Genomic DNA, 19,965 nt, shown 5'->3' on the forward strand with positions numbered 1-19,965 from the left:
GCCTATGCAACAAGAGAGTGAGACCAACAGCCATGGCCCTGATTTCCACATTTCCTGATTGTAATCACATGAGGGAGAATGCACAAATAGGAACTTGTGTTACATCCATTTGCACTCTTAGTAAGAACATAAGAATGTAAGAAGAGCCCAGCTGAGTCAGACCAAGGGTCCGTCTAGTCCAGCAATCTGTTTACAGAGTGGCCAAGCAGCTATTGACCAGGGATCCAAAAGCAGGGCATGAGTGGAATAGCACCTGCTGCCCGTGTTTCCCAGCAACTGATGTATATAGGCTTACTGCCTATGCTATTGGAGGTAGCACATAGCTATCAGGACTAGTAGCCATTGATAGCCTTTTCCTCCAGGAATTTATCCACCCCCCTTTTAAAGCCATCCAAATTGGTGGCCATCACCACATCTTGTGGTAGTGAGTTCCATAGTTTAACTACGTGCTCTGTGAAGAAGTGCTTTTATCTGTCCTGAATCTCCCACCAATCAGCTTCATGGGATGACCCCAGGTTCTAATACTATGAAGGGGGGGGGGGGGAAATGCCCCCCTATCCACCTTCTCCACACCATGCGTAATTTTATACACCTCTATCACGTCTCCCCTTAGCCTCCTTCTTTCCAAGCTAAACAATCCCAGCTGTTGTAAACTTCCCTCATAGGGGAGATGCTCCAATCCCTTGATCATTTCAGTTGCCCTTTTCTGCACTTTCTCCAGCTCTACAATATCTTTTTTTTAGGTGCGGTGACCAAAACTGCACACAGTATTCTAAGGGGTTCATCAGACGAGTGTTTTATCACATGCTCCCTAATGCCCACTCACATTTTCCCTCATGTCCTTTAGACAATGCCATCCACCTCCTGCTCCTTGTGTTCTTTCCATCACAAAATAGATCCCCCAAAATCTGTCTTTTTGAGGGGAAAACAGAATTTGCTAACATTTAATAAAAAATGGCCCGGCCACATGTTCTTTGTTTATTTCCTCTTTCTTTACTGGGAAGAAAGAGAAAGTATTGTGGGACAGGAGCGGGGGCAAAGAAGTGACGGCAGGGAACTGTGATTCCACCCCCCTGCCTGATGATAGACATAGAATCATAGAATAGCAGAGTTGGAAGGGGCCTACAAGGCCATCAAGTCCAACCCCCTGCTCAATGCAGGAATCCACCCTAAAGCATCCCTGACAGATGGTTGTCCAGCTGCCTCTTGAATGCCTCTAGTGTGGGAGAGCCCACAACCTCCCTAGGTAGCTGATTCCATTGTCGCACTGCTCTAACAGTCAGGAAGTTTTTCCTGATGTCCAGCCGGAATCTGGCTTCCTTTAACTTGAGCCCGTTATTCTGTGTCCTGCACTCTGGGAGGATCGAGAAGAGATCCTGGCCCTCCTCTGTGTGACAACCTTTTAAGTATTTGAAGAGTGCTATCATGTCTCCCCTCAATGGGAGACATTGCTCCAAGTGTGCTCCATACTCTGGTTCCATGTTTTTGAACCATTCTGGCTCCATGAATATTGTTTCTCTGATTTTTACAGTACCATCCATTGACACAGATGTAATCTGTGATTTAATGGTGGCTATCATGGGATTCCCTGGAAAGAAATCCAGTGGATTCATGATCATCTATGCCTTCAATCCATATTATGAGATCTGTGATTTTATCCTTTGATCTATGGCCATGGATGTGATACGAGTTATGACAATGGTTTTGGAAGCATCCCCTATCAAAACCATACGGATCAGTTAAGATCTGTGTCCCACATACATGTTTCATATTATGTTTCCAGTCTGTGGATATGGATGTGACTTCTAATTTGATGGCGGTTTGGTAGGGGACCTTCATGTATCTTATTCAGGTCTTTTGCACCATTGTGACACAGTGAACTGCTGGTTCCATACATTTTCTGGCTGCAGTCTCCTGCTTTTCTGCCATGCTGTTGCTCTGAAATATGGGATTCATGGTTTTTATGTTTTGGAGCCTTTCTACACGAGACTTTTATTATGCTCTCATAATTCCTCACCCACATTAGGTGGCATATCTACGCATTGCAGCCTTGAAATCCCCATGTATTTGTGAATTCTGCTATACCAAAGTGCCATCTAGTGCTTGTATAATGGAACGTATAGAAAGGCAGAGAAAGACCACACCGTGTGCGCGCACACACATGTTTTCTGTGGTTACGTCCAAGAGTGTGGATGTCATCTCTGATTTGAGGGGTTTCCCTGTAAAAAATATAGAGCACCCCTGAGGGTCCAGGACCCCAAAACAATGAAGGGATCTGTGATTTTTATGGTTCATTCCACAGATGCAGATGTGATGTGTGGTTTAAGCATGGGTTTTGTGTGTGTATGTGGGGTGGGTTATCCCATTCCTATATGATAATCCTGAGGATTTGGAACTCAGGTCTAAGTTTTTGTGCTATTGTGGTGCTGTGTAAAACACTGCACATGTGACTTTTTACAGTCCAGTCTGTTCATGTGAGTTCTGATTTTATGTTTGGGGGGGACCAGATAAAAACCATGTGGATTCACAGAGATCCATGTCTCCTATTCATTTTTTGTGTGCCATGGCGATCCAGTGAATAACTGGATCTGTAGTTAATTTGGTACAAACCATGTGAATGGATGTGCTCTGTGGTTTGGGGCAGGGGCATAGACTTCTCAATTTTCCAGGGAGGGGGCATGGGGCTAAACTTGGAAAAGGGGGGCTAGGCTTTTTTTTTTTACATTCATGTATATAGTTCTATTTCTCGAAACCATCCTTCATCAACAATGGATCCTAGAGTGTTTAAAGCCACATGTTAAAATAACAAGTATTCAACAAAAATATTACATTTTAATTATAATATTATGATAGCTTAGACACTACCCCACCATCCATAGTCCTAAACAATATACCAGTGTTCTTCAGACTTGTTTTCCCCATGACCCAGTGCAGTAATATCACATGCCCTCAAGACCCTCTTCCTGTGCCTAGTCTGAAAATGTCTGACATGTTATATGCTTTTGACTCATTAGTCAAGACATTGTATTAATTTAAGGAGATTCTTTATAATTAAGTAAGCCCTCTAGAAATTACTTCTAAGTAAACATGCGTAAGTTTAGGTAGCTAAAAGTGTTTAATAGTAGCTGGATTGTGCCATTATTATTTATTTATATAGCACTATCAAGGCACATGGTGCTGTAGATAATAAAGGAAAGGAAAGGAACCTCTCCTGCAAGCACTTGAGTCATTGCTGACTCCTAGAGGGACGCCTGCTTCCGCTGACGTTTTCTTGGCAGACTTTGTAGTGGGGTGGTTTGCCATTGCCTTCCCCAGTCGCAGTTCCCTTTCCCCCAGCTAGCTGGGTACTCGTTTTACCAACCTCAGAAGGATGGAAGGCTGAGTCGACCTGAGCTGGCTGCCTGAGAACCAGCTTCCGCTGGGATCAAACTCAGGCCGTGGGGAGAGTTTCGGCTGCAGTAACTGCCACTTATCCCCCCCCTCTCTCTCGCTCTGGCACCCACCCACCCACTGTAATCACTGTAATTCCTAAATGGGCAACCTTTTGTCCTACAAGGCCTGAGGGGCTAGGAGGAAAAGAATCTGGGGAAGGCTGACACAAAAAGAGAACGGCTTTTGTCTTGCAAAGAAATCTGCTGGGCAGCTGAGGAGGAACCAAGGGTTCCTTGGAGGTAATTTAGACTGACCCCCCCCCCAAACACATACCAATTCAGTCAACTGGAGACTGACTGAGGAATCTGCCAGCCAAGCTGTGAGCTTCCGGATGCTACCTGGTTGGGCATTCCCCCCCTCCGGAAATCCCGGTGGGGGCATGAGCCCCCCCCCATGTTTGCACCCCTGGTTGGGAGCATTTTTCCATACAAAAATGATGAGGCTCCATAAAGAGCTGTGGCTTCGATCCAAGCTTTTGTGCCATGGCAGATGAGCTCTCTGGTATGAGTGTATGAAATCAAGAGGATCATCTGTTTTTGATTTCATGATGCCAGCTGTTACTTTCTCCCTGGAGAGATTCCCTTCCTATCCTCTAACTAATGCACAGCCACTCTTAATCCCTCCCCTGGATGCGTGGTGCCCTCCCTAAAGGCGTGGCCGCAAGCCGAGCAAAAGGCGGAGAAGAATCAGGGAAAGGAAAGTGAAACTGGCCGTCTCCAGCAGCTCCGCAGCTGGACGCAGGAATGGCAGAGGGGTTTCACGAAGATCTCACTTGCTCCGTCTGCCTGGATCTGTTCACCCAGCCAGTGCTGCTCAGCTGCGGACACTGCTTTTGCCAAAACTGCATCACGTCCTTCTGGGGCAGCCAAGAGAGAGATTCCACTTGCCCTGAGTGCCGGGAGCCCTGCCCTGACAGACAATACACCCCAAACCGCTTGCTGGGGAACTTGGCCAAAAGAGCGTGGGCCGTGCGCCGGGAAGCAAAAGGCAGCACCGTGCAGAACGATGCAGAAATCAGTGAGAAGAAGGAGCAAGCAGAGAGGGAAACCGAGGATGGGCACCGCGTGCTGCACTGTGAGGCCCACGGCGATCCGTTTGAGCTTTTCTGCATCACCGACGAGACCTCGATTTGCTTTCGCTGCGTTCACTCGCCCGTCCACGCTGGACACCGGTTCAGCTCCTTGAAGGATGTGGCGCAGAGTTACAAGGTGAGTGGGCAAAACACTGTGAAGCAGGCTGAGCACGGCAGCAGGGCCCTGGTTTGATTGGCCTCCTCATCTCACAACGTCTTCTTCCTCCCCTAGGAGAAGCTGGACGAGGCCCTGGGGCGTCTGGGCACCAGAATTCAGGGACTAGAAGAGCGAGAAAGAGGCCAAAAAGAAAAAATACATTCCCTGGAGGTAAGAAATCCTCCTGGATGGGGTGAGTTGTGATGCAGAGGGATATTCCCCAAAATTCAGCAGAGGCAACTTCTGTGAGCAGAATCCTTCCATCCATGGAAGGCAGATCCTGGATCTAACCCATGCGCTTCATGCAGAAGGTCCCAGGTTCAATTAAAAGGATCAGCAGCCAGGTGATGAGGAAAACCTCTGCCCGCCACCCTGGAGAGCATTGCCACCAGTCTTCTGGAGGATCTGGCAGAGGACAGCCTTCTATGCCCCTCCTTCCTACAGCAACCCCACCAATCCAAAACCCACTCCCCAAAGGCGAGGGATCTTCTGAAGAGGTCTCCAACATGAGGGAATTGAGGGTACCCAGTGTGTAAATTCGGGACTACAGTCCTAAGAATCAGAGAGAGAGGTCATGGGTTGGATCCAGGATCTGCCTTCCGCAAGAGAAAAGGCCCCACTTGTGGAAAGTTCCTCCACCCACATTTGGGGTTCCCTCTCCACACACACCCCACAGCTCAGCGCATTCAGCAGGATCTCCTGACTCTGTGTAGCATTTTCAGGGGGCTGGAGCATGGGAAGGAGAGGGCAAGGATGTCCACATCCGCCAGCACAGTTGCTTCAGGTAAAATCTGGATCCAACCCTAAATCTACATTTACCTAAGTGTAAATCCCATTGAACCCAGCGGGTCTTACTCCCTTGCCTCGTATTTCAGGGCTGTGCTGCATCACTGCGCAAAAGCATTGAGGACACGTTCTCTGAGCTGCACCAGGCCTTGCATGACAGGCAAGCGGTGATGCTTGTTGAACTGGATAAAGATGAAAAGGGTGCCCACGACAACATGGAAGGCCGTTTGCAGCAGATCCGAGGGGAGCTTCATGCCGCCCAGGAAAAGATGAGCCAGGGAAAGACCCGCATGGAGCTGAACAACACAGGTGCCTTCCTCCTGGTAAGGCTAGATTCTAAGCACCTCTTTAACCAACGTAGACTGGTGGACAGAGTGTATTGGAGTTTTGGGGTGGGGTAGGGTGACCATATGGAAAGGAGGACAGGGCTCCTGTATCCAGTTGTATTGAAAAGGGAATTTCAGTAGGTGACATTTTTATGCATTCAGCACCTGGTGAAATTCCCTCTTCATCACAACAGTTAAAGCTGCAGGAGCCCTGCCTAGAGTGACCAGATGCAAAAGAGGGCAGGTGTGGCGATACCACCTTTCTGTCCCTTAGGTATGTCTGAATTTGTATGACTAGTGAGTGCGGAATGTTTGACTGAGTGGGTGTGGCTGATGATGCTGTGAGAGAGGGGGAGGGGGGAGTATAAATAGGTTGGCTGAGGAGATTGTGGGTTAGTTAAGGGAGTTAGGGTGTGGAGAGTGAATGGAGATAACATTTTAAGATACTTAAGATTACTATTTTCATTAGAACTAGTAGATTAAGCAGGTTAACTTGCATTTAAAGTAACTAAGATCTGATAAACAAAAATAAACATTTTATTTTGTTCTGTTACCTCAAATGACATGTCTGCTTGGCTTTATCACCTGCTCTACAGTTACTATCATAAACACCATATATCAGCTTATTACATACAGAGTAAAACCTTTCCAGATTCTAGCCTTTACCCTCTCATATGAGGAAAAGGTTGTGTTTTACCCTGTTCAACTGGTAGTGCTTGGCTTGAGAAGGGTGTGCTAGGCAAGACCTTCTGTATAAGGTCGGTGCCATCGCAGCAGGGCTCCTGCAGCTTTTACTGTTGTGATAAAGAGGGAATTTCACCAGGTGCTGCATGCCTACAAATGACAGCTGCTGTAATTCCCCTTTCTATGCAACTGTTGAAGGTACAGGAGCCCTGTCCTCCTTTCCATATGGTCAGCCTAAGTGACATCCCAAGGCATTGTGGGAAACTAAAATGGCAGTGGCTGCTATTCCCAAATGCTTTTTCAAAGGGGGACGTATGTAAGGCATCAGTGGTGAGTGGACCCAGGCATCTGTTCAAGGATGCCATGTGCTAATGCTGGATCTGTATTTACTAAGAAGTTCCATCGGTCATGGTGGGATGCCTGAGTAAATATGTTACGTTTTCTGTTTTTATTGGTTTACTTTATGCCTTGCCTTCTTGAGAACTTTTACCAAAGGATGGCTTAGAAACAATCGAAATAAATCCATAAATGAACATGCGCAGGGTTGCGTTCAGCCCCTGAGGGGGCAAACACGCTGGGCTTGTATTATTTCAGACTGCAAGTGTGGGTTCACATGACTGAATGCTCTTCCATACAAAAATATCCCTGCACAAAGAAAGCAGGGATGAAGAGCCTAGCCTTGTCCCTATTCACGTGGGGATTTTTGCATGTTGGTTTGTATAGAGCAGGGATGCACATTTTTGCCACCCAGTTTCCCCACTCTTGAAGAGAACCTGACCATCTCATTTTATCCTTGTCTTTCTAGGGTATCCGACAGTTCTTGGATATGTAAGTACTGTGCTAAGGCCCAGTTTACAGCATAATATAGTTTTTCTCTATGTATATGAAGTAGTTGTTGGTTTTTCCTCCATGAAGCAGCACTAAAACATACCAACTTGTACCTGAGCCCAAAGTGGTAAAATCCCAATAAAGATTTTACTATTTGGATTCTCCTACATGTATAAAAAATAGGGCCTACCTTGGCTGAGGCTATACCTGAAGAATGAGGGGATAGAAAGGCCTAAACCACTTCAGACCACAAATGGGGTGGGTTGCATTTTTAATGCCCCCATATTAAAATGAAATAAAGCCTCAATACAAATACAGCTGCCCAGAGAGCTTTGACTATTGGGCGGTATAGAAATCCATCTTTCAGTCATTTTAAAATGCAGGAGAACATTTAAAATATGATTCCCCCAACAGCAGTATGAAATGGTGCAGTCATAGAATCATAGAATAGTTGAGTTGGAAGGGGCCTATAAGGCCATCAAGTCCAACCCCATGCTCAATGCAGGAATCCACATGAAAGCATACTTCAACAGATGGCTGTCCAGCTGCATCTTAAATGCCTCTAGTGTGAGAGAGCCCACTACCTCCCCTTGTCCTACTGCTCTAACAGTCAAGAAATTTTTCCTGATGTCCAACTGGAATCTCATTTCCTGTAACTTGAGCCCATTATTCCATGTCCTGCACTCTGGGATGATTGAGAAGAGATCCTGGCCCTCCTCCATGTGGCAACTTTTCAAGTACTTGAAGAGTGCTATCATGTCTCCCCTCAGTGTTCTCTTCTCAATGCTAAATATATCTAGTTCTTTCAGTCTCTGCTCATAGGGCTTTGTTTCCAGATCCTTGGTCTTTCATGTTTCCCTTCTCTGAACCTCCTCCAGCTTATCTGCATCCTCCTTGAAGTGTGGTGCCCAGAACTGGATGCAAGATGAGGCCTAACCAGTCCATTGTACCTGCTCAGGAGTACAAACTCATTCCTGTCAAGTATGTGGACCAAGACTTACTTAGGGTAACTGTTCTTCTACTTCCTCCCTACCAGATTACCATCAAAAACGGAAAATCAGTCTGAAGGAGACAAGGATGATCTTGCTGTCCTTCATAAAGAGCTCCACCTGGGCAGATTCAAGGGCCCAAACCAGCATCTGGCATGTAGGCCGCTGAGTCCTATCTTTATGCAAGGTAACTAATGCCACCTGTGACCTAGTGGCATCCAAGGAGCTTGGATGCCACTTGGTCACACCACAAAGTAGTGCCACAAAGTTCCATTATAGCAGGAGTGCGGAACCCAGACTGTCAAGCCCCCTTTCCTGGCCCTACCCCTTTACCTCAGTCCACCCATTATTGCCTGGTTACCTTGATTTTGTGCAATTTCCCTACATTCTAAAAGGTTGAAAGGCCTCTCCTAAGGTTTAGTTACTGGCAGTAAGAGCTTTCAGCAACCTGGTATTTGTCTCCACCCCCATTTGCTTTTGGCTCCACCCACCATTGGAATGCGCCCCCCCCCCCCCCCCCCCCCCGAGAGCTTCTCTGAATGGAATGCGGCCCTTGGGCTGAAAGAGGTTCAACATCCACGCACGATAGGCACCAGGTAGCAGGGACACAGAACAGAAGTGTTTGACAGAAGTAGATTTGGGATGAGGCTTATGTTTTTCCCCCACTGTAAGAAATTCCAAATAGTGCAATGTCCTTAATCTCATTTTTTAAATCTAGATTTTTCTAGGACAAGTTAGAAGCATGTCTACACAATGGATGCCCAACAGAAGCCCACTCTTCATTTTCAGTTTATTTATTCTGGTCATGGACCAGTACAGCAGAAAACATCATCAGTAATAATATTTTATTACTGACCGCACAAAATCGGGTAGATGGTGGCATCGGACACCTCAACTGGAGCTGCACTAACAGCGTCAAGCTCGCTGTGGAGAGAAGCAATTTTGTCCTCAAAGTGCAATGCCAAAAGGTCACAGTGGGTCCTCGATGGGGCCAAGGGCCCCATTTGCTGGATGGTCCCTTCCTCTCATGGAAGGCAGATGCTGGATCCAATCAGTATTTACGCAGCAATACTAAAAAGACTGCCAACAACACCGAAACCTGTCCAATGTGCACTGGGCATGTTCGGTAGCCATGGGTATTGACTGCCATTTTGAAAATAAAAAACAAAAGATTTGGAGGCAGGGGTGTTTGGGCCAGCCACTGGCTCTCAGCCTCACCTACCTCGTGGGGTTGTTGAGAGGATAACACGTCAGCCAACTTGGGTTCCTTGCAAGAGGGGGGGAAAGGTGAGACATAGATGTAATAATAAATAAAAATGAAAAAATGAAATAAAAAGATAGGCCCTGCCCACAAAGTTAAGATCTAAAATAAAAATATGACACACGTTGAAAAAGGCATTATAAAGGAAGAGGAAAAAAATTAATTGCCTTTCAGCAGGGCTGGTGGAATAGCTCAGCTTCCCCTTTCATTTCCCTCAGCAAAGCCTGCTGGAATGGCTGGTAGTGGTGACAGGAGCCATCTTATCCATCCTACCCACCATTCCTTTTTAGGTTATAAAGGGCAAAATGGCAGGTATGTAGGTGCAGGTAATTTCCTGGGACTTTCCAAAGGTCGTATTAACAACCTGTACCCACCTGCTTCTTTGCTCTCTGTAATCTAAAAAAGTGGATAGGGTGGATCAGCTTCTGCTATTGGGCCGTATAGAAATGCAATAAATAAATAAATAAATCCCCTTAACTCGTGCAATTCTTTCCTTTCCAAACCAGAGTTAGAACCTGTCCAACTGGACCCCTACACTGCCCATCCCGTGTTTGCAATCACCAACAAGGGAACGTGTGTGATGGTTCAGGAACCACTTCAAAACTACGGTAATAACCCACAGAGATTTCGAAAGCATTGGATTGTGCGTGGGACAAATGGCTTCGTGGCAGGTAGACATTACTGGGAAATAGAGACTGACCTTTGGACAGGATGGTTCATCGGTGTAGCTGCAGAATCCATTGAAAGGGAAATCAAGCTTGGGGCGGAATATTTTATGGACAAGGCCTGGTTTCTAAACCTAAGGAAAACGATAAGCAGTGGTGGGAATATAGCATCATGTTGCCGGATCGGAGTGTATCTGGACTATGAGGAAGGCCAAGTCTCTTTTTATGATGCAGTGGGTGGCTCTCACCTTTTGACGCGCAGAGCCCACTTCAAAGAGAAAGTCTACCCTTTTTTCCTTAATGTTCCAGTCCAAACCGAGAAAGATGTATTCTTGAGAATTTGTCAGAAGTAGGAAAATGAAGCTCTTGTAACACATCATCTTTCCACGTACATATCCCGCAGTTGCATGTCCCACAACATCTACTGCAACTGTATCCACAACTGTATCCCACAACGTCCACTGCAACTTGATTTGACCTGCAGTCATACCTCACTTACCTGGGAGAAAGCTTCACTGAAACCAGTGGGATTTGTGCAGTTCGTTTCTTTTAGTACTTCCTACCCACAATAAAAAATTCAGAAATTGAGATAAAAAGTTGGCAAAATATTTTTAATAAATATTGTAACGGAGGAAAGAAAGCGAGGGTAAATAAGAATAAATGGTATTTAAGCCAAAAAAAAGGGAGGATTGGGTCTCCCAAATATAAAATTATACTATGTAGCAAATAGATTAAGACATATTGTAGAAGCAATTATAGGAGTAGGAGATCTATATTGGATGGAGGATAAAACTACAAGTAATGTGGAGATGAGCTTGGAAAATGTCTTTTTCAAGGAAGGAGGGAGAAAATGGGTTGAAAGTATAGATAATCCACTCCTGAGGTCTCAATGGGAAATTTGGAGTAAATTTAAAGGGAAGCTGCTTCCGAGCAACTCTCCCTTATCACCGGTAATAATGTTAAAGAATTTCCCAGAGGAACTGAAAGGTAGATTAAGTAAAATATTAAAAGAGAAAAACAAATTGAAATTAAAGGATTGGTTAAGAGATATAAATACAAGAGAAGATATGGAAGATTTGTTAAAGGAGAAAAAATTATCTTGGTTAGAGTATGGGCAATTATAACAATGGAATAAAAAGTGGATTAAAGATAATAGAGTTTGTAGAGAAATGACGAAGTTTGAAGAGTTAATAGTAAATAAGGAAAAAGGTAAAGGAGGAAGTATAGTTTTAAAAGGGTTAATGAGCGAAATATATAAAATATTGTTAGAAAAGGAGTTAGGGGATAGTTCAGGGAAAATGGTATGGGAGACAGATTTGGTATGAGAGACAGAAATGGTATGGGAGACAAATAGGGCGACAGAGCTGGGAGGGACTGTGGAAACAAAGAGTGTTGAGAAATATGTCAGTGAGAATAAAAGAGAATTATTTTAAAATTTTGTGGAGGTGGTACCTAACCCCGATTAGATTGAATAAGATAAATGATCAGCATTCAGCAAATTGTTGGAGAGGTTGTGGGGAAAAAGGAACGTATTTACATATGTGGTGGGAATGCAAATATGTACAAAGATTATGGAAGATGGTGTTTTTTGAAATTGAAGAAATAGTGGGAATGAAAATAGAACAAACACCAAAGATTGCATTACTGTCACTATTTGAAGATATAAAATGTGGAAAAGAAACTAAAGAGCTGATATCGAGTTTGCTGACTGCAGCACGATTGATGGTAGCTAGGAACTGGAAGATTCAAGGGGAATACCTTATTGAAGAATGGTATAAAGAAGTATGGGATATAGCTATTAATGATGAACTGACTTGTAATATTAAGTGGAGAAAAGGTATAACTAAAATAAATGAGTTTGAAGGAATCTGGAAACAGTTCCTAATATTTGTGTTTACTAAGGGAAGTGGGAAACTGCCAGCAGAAGAAACGATAAGATTTTGGAATCAGGAATAGATCCCGAGGTGGGGGGTGCACTTTTATGTTAAGAATGATTATGTTATGGTATGATATTTTATAGTTAATATTTACTTAATACATATGTACTCAACATTTATTCAACATGTATGTAGTAGTTGTTTGATGTTTTCTTTATTGTAATGTTGTATGTCTAATTAATGTGGAAAACTATTAAAAAAAAATACTTCCTACCCAATCAAAGGGTTGGGTCCCCCCTCCTAAGTAGTCATGATAGTTAAGCTGTTTTAATTCCGTATTTTAATCTGTATCAATTTCTGCTGTGTGGGTTTATCCTGGTTGTGCTTTTTATATTGTATTTTGTATTTGAGTTTTTAGACTGTTGGTTGTTTTGTTGTGCTTTTCATGGTTTTAATTTCTGTGAACCACCCAGAGAGCTTCGGCTATTGGGCGGTATAAAACTGCAATAAATAAATAAAACAAAGATAAGTTTGGGGGGTAGATGTACCCTCCGACATTGCTCAGTTTCAATACCAGACTTTCCTGAACCTACTCTAGTATCTATCTTTCCTGTATCTACTCTAGAATAGAGGTCAAAAGGCTTGGAATGATCCTATATTCACATTAAAAGCAGGATAGTCCTATATCAGTCACTTCGTTTTACTCCTAGTAAGAACAGAGAATGCGGAAGGGTGAGATGTGCCCTTGGTCTGATTCAGCATGGCTCTCCTTATGTTCGTAATTCCAAACTTGCCATGAGCGATCTAGGCTTTAGCTGTTCAGAAGTTGCCTTTTCTACCTAACTTCTTTTTGTTTCAATGGCCCCATTCAGAAGACACCTTAAGCCATGGCTTTAACCATGGTGATTACGCCAGAAAGCCGGGCTGGGTTCAGAAGACTCCTTAAACCATGGCTTTATCTATGGTGAATAAATCAAAAAACCTTATTCACCGTGGTTAAAGCCTTGGCTTAAGGTGTCTTCTGAACGGGCCCACTTTCTATGTATATATCAGATTCTGTTGACTTTCTTGCAGAGAATAAATCAATAAAAAGACATTAAAAGATTTGGCCTTTTGTTTTGTTTCGGATGAATCAGTGTTAAGATGAAACTCAGGCACACACCTTGCACATGCCTGTGTTTAAGAATATTTAAAATGTGTTTCAGAATTATTTAAATATTTTAAATAAAAAAACGTTACTCCATTCTCATGTGATGGGAACAGAGACTTTGTGAGAGGCAGAAGCCACTCACATACTAGAGGCCAAAAGTGCCAGTGTTACAAAAGAACAACCATTAAGTTCTGAATAATTATTTTTAAAATTGTGGTTTCAGTTTTATAAGGAAATGCACACACATTTTAATTAGAGCTACAAGCTTTCGTTGGTAAATAAAAACATCTGATGTGACCCAATTTGGATCAGTGAAGGCAACTTTTAAGACGCTGGGCCTGAATACTCTCATGATCTGGCATCTGTAAAGTGCTTTTGAGAGTTCAAAGCTCTTCATGTTACCTTTGCAACCCTAGAAGGAAACCTCCACCTTGTTGGCCTAACACAGTCACTGACATTCCTTGCTACCCCAACTACAAAGTTGATGGGGAGAACCTTGTATATGTTAGGGCAGGAGAACACCTGGATACAAATGTCTTTTTCCCCCATTGTGCTCTAAATAAAGGTAAGTCTCTACTTGAACTCCACCCACTTTTGGCTCTGGCCACACCTACTGCTGGGATGCGGACACGGACACACACCCAACAATTTCGACCAAGGTGATGCAAGCCTTGACAGGTTCCCCAACCTTGCTATAAGACAAGCGATGATTATTATCCCTTTGCTGGAGGTGAAGAGCTGAAGCTAAGACAGTGGGCTTGCCTAAATCTGCCCTCCTCAACCTGCTGCTGTCCTGCGGATAATGTATCCCATCATCCCCAGCCAGGATGGCCAATAGGCTGCACTATTGAGTTCATGGCAGAGGTGAGATTCAATCCAGGGAATTTCCCAATTCCTTGGGCCTAACTAGAGATTGAGTGAACGGCTTCTGAAAAGTAAATAGATGGGGATGGGGGAAGAGAATATTGTGATGGGACCCTGGCAGGGAGATTAGGGGGCTTTCGCATTTTGGCTTTTCTTGTCATCCTGATCCCGACTGGGCCCCTAGACCTATCGGTTGAATCCAGGACCTGCCTTCTGCGAAAGAAAGGGCTCTTCTCACTGAAGGTCACTCTGCCACATTTTGGGGGATCCTCCATCCCCTCGACAGCTCGTCTCATTCAGCAGGGACTCTTGACTCTTTGTGCAGCATTTTGGGGGGGTCTGAAGGGGCTGCTGTGGGAAAGGGGGGGCAGGGAAGTCCACGTCCACCAGCGCCGTTGATCCAGGTTACATCTGGATCCAGCCCATTCTTTGCGTTGAAGAAAAGCTTCCATTGGCCCAAATAGGAGCTTCACTTACTCCCAATGCAAATAGCCTGTCCGAGGGGCCCAGTCTGGGACTGCAGCAAGAGGCAAAGGCTTAAAGCCTCTCTAACATACAAACATATACACATACACACAAAGCCAGGGAGCAAATGTGGATAGTGTGTGTGTGTGTGTGTGTGTGGATCTATACTTTTTAAAAGCCAACAATTACTCAGTGTGAAAAGAAGATCTCATCCTGCTTGGGCCTTGGCCACCCCATTTAAATTCAGTTTAGTTTGAGCCTATTTTGATTCTGGTGCGTTGTTGCAATAGCGAAAGTAAAAAATACACAAGTGTCCAAGATGTCCTTTCCTTCTCGCCATGAATGGTATCTTTTCATTACTAAATCGTAGCAGACCTCAGAAAGACACCAATATTGTGATTTGCTTGTAAGCGGAGGAGATTCGTCAACTTGACAGTCTTTTAGAATTTAAAAAAGCATTAAAGACTGATCTATTCCAGCAGGCCTATCCCATGAAATTTTAGTATGTTTTCAGGATGTTTCAAAGATGTTTTAATCGTGTATGGTATGTTTTAATCAGTTTTAACGTGTACCGTATTTCATCGATTCTAAGACGCACCCCATTTTTAGAGACGTTTATTTGGGGAAAAAGGGCATCTTAGAATCAAAGAAATACTTCCCTCACCGCCCAGCCAACCTCCTCCCCCCCCCCTCCACGCTTTCTTCTAATGGTTGTGTCCTTTTCTTTTTTCCCTCTGTGAGAGAAGAAACTGCCATTTGCGCGGGAAGAAGGGGAAACAAAGAGTAAACTTAACTCTCCAGTCCCGCTCTTTACTTGTCTGTGCACCAGGGGACGACGACACGCGAGTACGTCCCATGGAAATCGATGGGACTTACGAATAAATTTGCCTAACAAAAAACCAGGCGCTTACCCAACCAGCTCCTCCTCGCTCGCATGGCTCGAGGCTGCTGCAGGAGCTTCCTCTTTTCCTCTTACCGTATTGCTTCGATTCTAAGACGCCATCGATTCTAAGACGCAGTCCATTTTTAGAGCTGTTTATTTAGGGGGAAAAGTGCGTCTTAGAATCAAAGAAATATGGTATTTTATATCATGTTTTTATACCTTTTTCAATACTTTGAATTGTTTTAGTTTTTGTGAACCGCCCAGGGCGCTTCGGCTATTGGGCAGTATAAAAATGCAATAAATAATAATAATAATAATAATAATAATAATAATAATAATAATAATAATAATAATTCAATTTAACCAGTTGAGTTTGAACTGCTGAAAGACCTAAAACATTTGTTCAGCTGCTGCAGCCTTCCTCAACCTGGGGCGCTCCAGATGTGTTGGACTACAACTCCCAGAATGCCCCAGCTGGCTGGGGCATTCTGGGAGATGCAGTCTAACACATCTGGAGTGCCCCAGGTTGAGGAAGGCTGTGCGAAGGTTTTGTTTTTCTTAGTCCAGATGATGTCCCAATAAAAGCCAGTTTCAAAACAGCCAGTTGGTTTTATACTGTTTATTGATAATGATTTTGAAAAAAGGAAAGAAAAGTTATTTACAAGTTTAAGGCAAAGTCTCCGTGTCATGAGGTGTGTTTCAGGATCAGCGCCGTCTCTTTGCTGTGCTGGGGGGTGCGGGGGCAGTTAGCACCCCAGCCCTCCTCTTACTGACTCTGGTTGTGAGAGCGGCGGGGCTGGCAACGGGGGAAGTGGCCACCAACCCGTCCAAGCGGTGGCCATCCAAGTCTATCTTCTGCTGCAATATCCCCGTCAGGATGAACTCGGAATTGACAATGGGAACTCTGGCATCTTGAGCTGGTTTACAGCGGGGCAGATCAGCCGGGCAGGAAATGACAACACGTTTGTCCTGGGAAAGGTTAAAATATAGGGTTGAAATACTTTCGGAACTCCCTTTCGTCAGGGATTTCTGCTCCCGGGTCATGCCCCAAGGGATGCCCACAAACAGGGCCGGCTCTACCATTAGGCCAACTAGGTAGCCGCCTAGGGTGCAGACCTCAGAAGGGCACAGTACTGACCTTTAGGGGTCACAGTTTTATACAAATTAGCTGTTTCAAGAAAAAAACATAATAAAATTAAAATATACTAGAACACTGCTAGTTCATAACCAGTTTATTGTTTTCAACACTAACAATACTGTTAAACTTAATTCCATTTGAATCACAGCGATCTCATGTATTTTAATGTTGTGTTGCCAATGGCGGAGCTATGCATTATACCGAGTGCCCTTTAGTTCAAAATGATTTGTGTGCCAAAATGTTTTCTTTTGTATTTGCGAAAGATAATCAAAATTGATTACTTATTCTTGCAGTTTAAAATAAATTTAGCAGTTTCAAGTTTTGCGCTTTTTATTTTTTCTACAAAACATGTTCTTAAAAATCGAAGTTGGCAATTTTTTTGTGGGGGTGGTGGTGCAAGCAGCTCTCCTTGCCTAGGGCGCAAAATAGTCTGGCACCGGCCCTGCCTGCAAAAGCGCCCCATCTCCTGGCTCACCTTATAGGCCCGAGGCATTCTGGGAAAGAAAGTCCCTCCGCTGCATTTCACAATGTCTCTCATGTGCTCAGGCTCTGGCTTGACATTAGGGGTGACGTGGATCTCGTAGCCCTGGAAGGGAAAGGGTTAGGGTCTCAGAGAGAAGCCCCACAACTTAGCAAGGACCGGCCACCGGTGGGAACAAGTTTAGAGGGGGAACTCCAGACCAGTTGTTACACCCCCCTCCCTCGCCCTCAACAAGGGGAGAGCATTTGTGCGTTTGTGAAATCCATCCAAGTGGTCGGACTGCACCATTGCTTAAAGCCACACATGTTCTGAACCTTTGTGCAGTATCACCACCCTGCAGTTGTGTCAGGGTCCCTTATTTTCTTCCTCATGAAATGTCAGAGTTAACCAGTAAAACAAAACAACAAAAAAGTGTTGATTTACACAGCGTGGGGCATTACAGTTCTCAGACTGCAGGCTGATGTTAGCACTTTCTGTCCTGACGGGGTTACAGTCCCTTTAACACAGGGCTGGAGAACCTTTCCTGGGCTGAGGGCCGAAGTGGCCCCAGACCGAATTGGCCACTCCCAGCATACCAGAGACCACATGCCAGCATTGAGCAAGACGCCCCACCCAAAGTGGACAGGATCACTGAAAGCATGTGGCCCACACACTCATTCTCACATGCTCTCTCTCTCTCTCACTCACTTTCACACTCACACACACACATACATGCCGTTCCCTCCACAACACTGAGAAAGGGAGCTTCTACCAGTGCTGGGGAAAGGTAAAGCTCTTATCTCCGATCAGCTGCTGATCAGTGCTGGGGAAAGGTAAAGCTCTTATCTCCGATCAGCTGCTGATCAATGCTGGGGAAAGGTAAAGCTCCGATCAGCTGCTGGGGAGAAGTGGCAGGACCTGGAGGAGAACCTAGTGGACAGGATGGCAGACCAGAGGTTACCCATGCCTGCTTTAAGGGCTACAACTAAGGGAAAAGTTCAAACAGGTCCGCTTATTTCACATCCCTAGTGATGGGGACAACTTTCCTTGTCATGTGTATCTGGCTAGTTGGGCATTTGTGGAAGTGGCCCAGGATTTAGGGCCAATTATGGACTTACCTGAAGTAGGCCCCCCTCTTTCTGTGCTCTCTGCAGTGACATGGTGAGGCTAAACTGGAAGTTTTTCTCCTGCTCGGGGTCGCAAACCAGGAAGCTGTTTGGCGCCAGAAAGACGGAGTTCCGCTTACTCTGCGCAGGGAGGGAGGGAGCGGGGAAAGGAGATAAGCAAAGAGGCAGGATCAACCTCTTCCCCTTAAAGCAGGCCCTGGTGCTCCTAGGCCCATCAATAAAGCAAGCTATAAAAAACAGAAGCAGCTACCTTAATACCAGGGAAGGCTGGTGGCTCCAGTGTCAGTGGGACGATGAATCTGCACTGGGTTTCAGTCAGAACTCTAAAGGAGCTATCCAAGGTGCTTTAAGAGTTTTTACTGGTTCTGACTGAAACATGAAGCATTTCAGTCAGAACCAGTAAGAACCACTGGCATCAGAGCCACCAGCCTCTACAGCTTTCTGCTACCAGCTCAATGGTCCATCTAGGCCAATACTCTGTCCTCTTGACTGTCAGAGGGCCCTGAGGTCTTTTCTCGCCTTGCTGTTTGAGGTCCTTTAGCTGGAGTTGCCAGGGATCAATCCGGGGAACTGCTACACACAGAGCCTGCACTATCCCACAGAGCTACAGGTCCTGCCCATCGACACAACAGAGACATATTATTCTCCTACTAAACTAGCCATCAAGGTGAGAACATCTGAGCCACCAAAATAATGCTTTGCAACCTAGCTCATTCCACAGTTCTCCACTAAGAGGCACACCTGCACAGCCCAATGTATTCTCTCCATCTCTCCTTGGCCTTCATGCATCTGCTTCTAGAGCAGGGGGTGGCTACATCCCATCCCATCGACCACATATCTACAGGAGCCAATGTTAGCTGGTCCCCAGGGAAACAAACAAATTTTAAATCAAAGCGCAGTGAAAATTTTCAGCCCACCTTCACTTGAAGGTGAGCCCTCTCCCTCTCTGGGTTTTTTAGGCAATGCCCCAATCATGATGGCAGAAGTGTGATCCATAATGTTGGGGCCGTACCATGTGGGTGATGCCAGCACTAGTACAGTTCATCGGTTCTCAAGTTTAAGAACGTAAGAAGAGCCATGCTAGATCAGACCGAGGGTCCATCGAGTCCAGCAGTCTGTTCACACGGTGGCCAAACAGCTGTCAGCCAGGGACCCACAAAGCAGGGCATGGTGCAACAGCACCCTCCCACCCATGTTCCCCAGCTCCTGGTGCACACAGGCTTACTGCTTCGGATACTGGAGGTAGCACACAACCATCAGAGCTAGTAGCCATTGACAGCCTTCCCCTCCAGGAAGTTTCTGGCAGAGGAGGCAATCGGAATGGCACTGAGACCCCAAAAGGCAAGGATTACTCACCTTCAGAGGAACTCGCCCCCCGCTGTGTCCTTGCATGAGTCACTGTTCTGATACGACCCCCAACTGCCTCTTTTTCCAGTAAGGAGTCGCACTCGGAACAGGGATGCCTGCAGAGATATAACAGGGCAGCCTCCTCCAAACGGCAGGCAATTTTGCACCGGGAGCAAGCCGGTGAGACCCGCCCCATTCGATACAGCGCTGCAAGAGGATGCCTTTGCCCTCAACGGAAGCTGAACAGAACGAGGCAGAGCCAGAGCAGTGAAGCACACAGAGAAGCAGCCAGCAGTCTCTCTGCGAATGAGCGTCTTGGACTCACGAGAGCTGTTAGCGCATTCATTTCCCCCCTCACAAAATCTTAGCAGTCGTCTTGCCGCACACAAGCTCAGGAATTGGCACTAGATTTATTTCTCATTTTATTTATTTGAACTAATTTATTTTTATTTAT

General features: G+C 45.2%; 2 protein-coding genes across 3 annotated transcripts in view; one reads left to right on the forward strand and one right to left on the reverse strand.

Moving 5' to 3' along the window:
- The first annotated feature begins 4,149 nt into the window (after nucleotides 1-4,149).
- LOC134396891 (zinc-binding protein A33-like) lies at nucleotides 4,150-11,310 on the forward strand. Of its 2 annotated transcripts, XM_063123495.1 has the most exons (6): nucleotides 4,150-4,640; nucleotides 4,737-4,832; nucleotides 5,537-5,770; nucleotides 7,263-7,285; nucleotides 8,322-8,461; nucleotides 10,042-11,310. In XM_063123495.1, the coding sequence occupies exons 1-6, from the start codon at nucleotides 4,176-4,178 to the stop codon at nucleotides 10,551-10,553; spliced, it is 1,470 nt and encodes a 489-aa protein (XP_062979565.1). In that variant the 5' UTR covers nucleotides 4,150-4,175; the 3' UTR covers nucleotides 10,554-11,310. The 2 variants fall into 2 exon arrangements, with proteins under 2 accessions (XP_062979565.1, XP_062979566.1); XM_063123496.1 differs by lacking the exon at nucleotides 4,737-4,832.
- A 4,752-nt stretch (nucleotides 11,311-16,062) lies between these two features.
- Nucleotides 16,063-19,965, reverse strand: part of MDC1 (mediator of DNA damage checkpoint 1) — a 28,511-nt gene continuing 24,608 nt past the window's right edge. The window contains exons 14-16 of the mRNA XM_063122288.1: nucleotides 18,156-18,284; nucleotides 17,053-17,163; nucleotides 16,063-16,408 (exon numbers count right to left, since the gene is read on the reverse strand). Of these exons, the coding sequence (XP_062978358.1) occupies nucleotides 16,145-16,408; nucleotides 17,053-17,163; nucleotides 18,156-18,284 (504 nt within the window). The 3' untranslated portion in view covers nucleotides 16,063-16,144. The remainder of the gene's footprint in view (nucleotides 16,409-17,052; nucleotides 17,164-18,155; nucleotides 18,285-19,965) is intronic.

Source organism: Elgaria multicarinata, chromosome 3 (assembly GCF_023053635.1).
Source record: "Elgaria multicarinata webbii isolate HBS135686 ecotype San Diego chromosome 3, rElgMul1.1.pri, whole genome shotgun sequence".
NCBI classification, from domain to species: domain Eukaryota; kingdom Metazoa; phylum Chordata; class Lepidosauria; order Squamata; family Anguidae; genus Elgaria; species Elgaria multicarinata.

Excerpts from the sequence above, each read along its gene's own strand:
- LOC134396891 (XM_063123495.1), top strand. The coding sequence starts at position 4,176 with ATGGCAGAGGGGTTTCACGAAGATCTCACTTGCTCCGTCTGCCTGGAT. Across the intron at positions 4,833-5,536 it reads AAAAAATACATTCCCTGGAG|GGCTGTGCTGCATCACTGCG; the intron begins GTAAGAAATCCT and ends CTCGTATTTCAG. Across the intron at positions 7,286-8,321 it reads ATCCGACAGTTCTTGGATAT|ATTACCATCAAAAACGGAAA; the intron begins GTAAGTACTGTG and ends CCTCCCTACCAG.